At 61.0% G+C, this 4870-nt stretch overlaps 1 protein-coding gene across 1 annotated transcript; it reads right to left on the minus strand.

Annotated features, from left to right (window-relative positions):
- Positions 1-2461: 2461 nt before the first annotated feature.
- Positions 2462-3220, minus strand: BHLHA9 (basic helix-loop-helix family member a9). The gene has a single exon (XM_009278327.1). The coding sequence runs from the start codon at positions 3218-3220 to the stop codon at positions 2462-2464; it is 759 nt and encodes a 252-aa protein (XP_009276602.1).
- Positions 3221-4870: the final 1650 nt, after the last annotated feature.

Raw genomic sequence — 4870 nt, forward strand, 5'->3', positions numbered from 1 at the left:
GACCCCCCGCTCTTCCCGGGGGCTCCCACGGGCTCCGCTCCGCTGCCAGCGGCGTGTGAGAGCCCAGCCCCGAACGGGCTCTGCTAGTGCCAGCGGGGCTCGGTGGCCGCCTCCAGCCCCGGAGGAGCAGGGCGATGCCAAGGGCAGCTCTGTGCTGGGTGCCAGTACACACAGCCCTGCTGTCCCTGGGTCCCTCCTGGCTGAAAGCCTTTCCCCAGGCAGGCGGGGGGACATGCGACACAGACCAGGTCCTGAGCAGTGTGAGGGTGCCCGGTTGGTACTCCTGGCTCCAGCCGCTCTGGGAAAGCATCCGCCCCGGCTACAGGGTGAGAGGAGGCCCTGGGCACGCTGTGCTGAGCTGGCCCTGCCCTCACTGCGCGTAGGTGACCCTGGAGACACTGCAGCTGGGGACAGGAATACCAGATCAGTGACAGATACTGCGTCCCTACATAGGACCTGCGAAGGAGAAAGGGTGCAGGTGCCGGGGTGGGTTATGTACTGTAAAGCAAATAACAGCATCCTTGGGAGTGGGGGATGCTGTGAGGGGTGGGAGGGAGGGCTAAAAAAAACCCCACAGAGCCTGGATGCCTGGCAAAGATGGATGTTTTCCACCCATTCTGTTTCATGCTTCAGTTCCAAATTTGTCAGGGATTTCCCCGGCAGTGAGTGCCATCTACGGGGCACACCCAGCACCTTCTGCCTCTCCGAGAGGTGCGCAAGGAACCTGCTGCCGGCTGGGGCCTGCTGCCTGCTGCCCAACACTACTCAGAGCCTGCCAGGCTGCTGCCCCCCCACCTGCCCCACTGGGACTTATCCCATCCCACAGCCTCCAGACAGAATTTAGGACCCGTGTTTCGTACATGTGAACCCAAGAGCAGAGGGGTGACCCTGCCTCAGGGGGTCTCGCGGGGTTATTATGCCTTCCCCCTGCTTCTGCCTCTCTGGCCATCTGCTTCCAACCGTCTTGCCTTGACTGAACACCAAAGCTAAAAACCTGGAGATGCAAATTTGGGTGGAGGGAGGGGTTTGTATCTGGGTTAGGGCTGGGTTTCACTTAAACCTTCTTTGAATGCTGGTATTGCTGGGCTCTCACTCCCTGTATGATGGGTGCTGACGGGGCAGAGCAGGGGCATGCACTGCTCCGGGGAGACCTAGAGCAGGGGAAGCCGCCCAGCACAGGGATGCTGTTGGGAGAAGCAGGATTACTTCAGTGGACATCGCTGCAGGCCTTCTTCTGACAGGGGAAACATCTGTTGGAGATTAAAGCCAAGAATGCATCACATCATCAGCACTTTAAAGAGGCTCCTTTGCTGAGCAAAGAGCTCTCTCTCCTGGCTGCTGCTAGCTTTCCTCTGCTCATTTCCCAGCTCCCTTGTCCCACCTGGGGATTAAGGGAGGAGGAGGAGACCCTGGGGAGGGACTGGCACACCAGAGGGGAGGGTTGAGATAGATGTTCCAGCGTGTGCACCCCCATGCCGGCATGGAAAGCTCAGACTGCCCTTGGTGCATCGGCAGCCAGCGACGGGGCTAGAGTGAGAGCACTGGGGCAGGTGCAGCGGGGCTGGAGGAGCTCTGCGGGGGCTCAGGACTGCGGGAATTACACAGCGCGATTTACCCTGTCCAAAAATCTGCCGATTGTCATGTGTGCGGCAATAAAACCCTGCCTAATTCCTGCAGCAATTCCAGTTTGCTGAGGCCCGGGCAGAAGAGGAGCCCTCCCAGCCGGTCTGAGCTCTCTGAGCTGGAAGGAAGGGGCCAAAGGGGCCTTTCAGGTAAAATTCCCCCCCCACTTCCTCCCTACTGCTGGGACCGGCTGGGAGCACGCTATCGGCCTGTCCCACCAGAGCCACTTCGCTGCGATCAGGAGGAAACCGCAAATGGATGGGTGGGTTTTATGAAAGCCGACATCTGTCTCCCCTCCTGGCCTGGCCTCGCAAATCTGCCGGCCACAAACATCTGCACCAATGAGCTTAGCATCAAAAGTCCCAGGGCACTAACATTTCCCCGCTTCTGATCCCCTCCTTCACCGGCGGGAGCCAGAGTGACCAGCCAGCCAAGGGCTTTAGTGTGATCCCCGTGGCCCGTCTGTCCGCCCCACACATATTAACAGCCAGTGCCCTGGTCTTGGGTTTTTAAGTCATGTTTTCTCACAGAGCAAGCAAGAGAGAATAAATAACAGTGACAATCTGCAGCAGTGAGACCTCGCAACAAGAAACACAGAGCTGGCACTTCCAGAGGACTTCCCACCTTCCCCAGTTTTCCCACAGAGCGGAGAGCCGCAGCCAGGCAGTGCTGGGGTCCCATACGGCGTGTCGGGGGCTCACGGCTCTCGCCAGCATCGCAGCTGAGCTCTGCATCCTGCAGCGCTTCTCTCTCATGCAACAGTCCCTTCCCACTCCCCCCGTTTGTCCCGCGGATGCGTTACCTTCCCGGCACCGTCTCGCCACCCCAGCCCTGCAGGTCAGTGGATGGGGAGGCACTGCTGGTGTCCCCAGCTCTGGCAATAGCCCAACTGCCAGGGGACTGCCCTGGCCAGGGGGTCTTGCAGGCTGCTCGTGTATCTCTGCTGGCAGGCACCTCGCAGCCCGGGGTGGTGGGTCCCACTGGAGAAATAGGCAGGGCTGGGTATGAGACGATCCTCCTTCGGGCTCTCGTAGTGTTGGAGCTGCGTCTCAGGGGAAAAGCCGGTGTAGAGAGGGGACGGAGGGCAGCGCTGCAAGCCGGCAGCGCCTACATAACCATGCTCCCAGGGGAGCTGGGGGCGGCTGGCCTTCACCCCCGGCTCCTGTGCAGGGACCCCGGCCCGGCCGCGGCACTCGGAGTGCGCGCAGGGCCAGCAGCACCCAGCACCGTGCAGGGATAGGGACAGAGCCGTGATCCTGTTGATGGCTCGCCGGAGGGTAGCGATTTTAGACAGCCTTTTGCCACCGAGGTCATGTTTGAGGGCCAGCCGCAGGGCATTGAAGGCTTGGTTGTAGTCCAGGATCCTCTTGCGCTCTCTGACGTTGGCAGCCATCCTTCTGGCCTTGGAGCGCACTGGCCTGCTCCTCTTCCTCACCTTCATCCCTTCGGCATCCCCCAGGCAGGCGGCTGCTTCCCTGCCCTGGGGGCCCCACAGACCCTGCCCATAGCACGCCTGGGGTGTGCTCCCCGCTTCCAGCTCCTCTTCCGAGCTGTCGGGCTCTGGCGCTGTGCCTTTCCCCATGACTGCTCCCGACATGGCCGCGGTGAGGGGGAGCTGGAGAGGTGCTGCTGTGGTCCTGCCTCCTGCGAGGTGTGGGAGACACTCCTCCAGGGACACGCAGCCGCCTCTAAAAACCCCACCGCGGGGCTCATCACGTGGCTCCCTCCTGACCCTCCTCACCTGCCTGCAGGTGTGCTGCCTTGCGGAGAGGCACAGGGCGAGCCCTGCCTGGCCTCTGCCCGCGGGGATGCTCCTGAGCACGGTGCCAGGCCAGAGCATGGGGCACCGGTGCTGGGGTGCCCAGAGCTTGCGGTGGTTTCGTGGTTTAACCAGGACAGGTGGGATGCTCACCGGTCCCAGGGGGGAAGCACCTCTACCAAGCACACACTGCAGTGGTTGCTTCAGTTTCTGCTAAGAGCTTGGTCACTGCAAGAGTTCCTCGAGCTGCTCTGCCCTTCTCTACGTTAGGCAGGCTGGCGGCTCAGCCTGGGCCGGGTCATCCTTGGGTTTTATACAGTGCTGTGGGGCAGAGCCCCGTGGGGCATCGCCACCTTGGCATGGGGCTCGGGCTCCGCTCCCCCATGCTCACTGGAGCTGCAGCATTTCTGTTTTTTCCCAGCTAGGGGAAACTGAGGCACAGAGTGATGAGGTTGCTGAGGAAAGCAGCGAGTCTTGTGCCTGGGCACAGGAGAAGACAAAATGATTCCTGCTCCAGGAAGGGGGCTGGAGCACTGAGCTGCCATTGAGACAGTGCTTTAGGGCTGCTCTATGCAGCTGCACCCCAGTGAGACGAGAGCATCTGTGGGCACAGAAGTAGGTGGGTGCCTCGGCAGGAGCAGCCCCCGGGAGCCTGCAGAGGAATGTTCCGGGCTTGGCACGCCTCTGCCCTGCGGAGCAGGAAGCAGGAATGTGGCAGGGGGGATAGGGGCAGGTGATAAAAGAGCTAAAGTGCTACCTGCCTCCAGAGCCTTCCTGTCCCTTCCCAGCAGCAGGGAGCCCGGGGGCAGAGCTGTCTGGGCTGGTGCTGCCGGGCCTGCCCGGCACTTACTCTGGGGAAGACCGTGCTGAAAGCAGCTCCTTGTTCCCTGCATCCCCAAGCCAGTGGGACAGAGGGACTTGCCAGGTGCGGCGGATCTGGAGGCCATGGGGAGGGCCAGGTCCCCATCCTCCAAGCGGCGCGGGGCCGCCACGTGTGTTTGCCCATCATTTCATTAGCGAGCAGTCGCTAAGTGCCTTCCTGTGCGAGGGGTAACCTGTTGAAAAATGGCCCAGGAGTGGGTCTGACAAATTGTTGGGGTGACTGGTGCAAAAGCAGAGCCCCCGGGAGAATGTGCTCCCCTTGATCCATCCCTTCCTATCTGATTGTCCCGGCTCATGTTTGATCAATAGCCACAATTAGCGGGGGGCTATTTGTCTATTGCCCTTCTCCTCTCTTGGCTCTTTGAAGTCGGAGCTAATTTAGGTGCCTCTGCTCCAGGAACCCAATAAATCAGGAGCCGGGGCCTCGGGGAGAGGGGAGGACCAGGCAGCAGGACTTCAAAGGGAGGTGAAGCTTGCAAATATTTTTGAGCACTCACCTGTGCTCACTATGGCCCTCTTGTTCTCCCCAGCAGCCTTCTGGCCGCCCAGTCTTGCTCTGCCCAGGAGCGGATGCTCCCCCGGCCATTGACTTACACAGTGAGCTCA

The sequence above is a fragment of the Aptenodytes forsteri genome, unplaced genomic scaffold (genome assembly GCF_000699145.1).
Source record: "Aptenodytes forsteri isolate BGI_AS27 unplaced genomic scaffold, ASM69914v1 Scaffold66, whole genome shotgun sequence".
Classification (NCBI taxonomy): domain Eukaryota; kingdom Metazoa; phylum Chordata; class Aves; order Sphenisciformes; family Spheniscidae; genus Aptenodytes; species Aptenodytes forsteri.

Excerpts from the sequence above, each read along its gene's own strand:
- BHLHA9 (XM_009278327.1), bottom strand. The coding sequence starts at position 3,220 with ATGTCGGGAGCAGTCATGGGGAAAGGCACAGCGCCAGAGCCCGACAGC.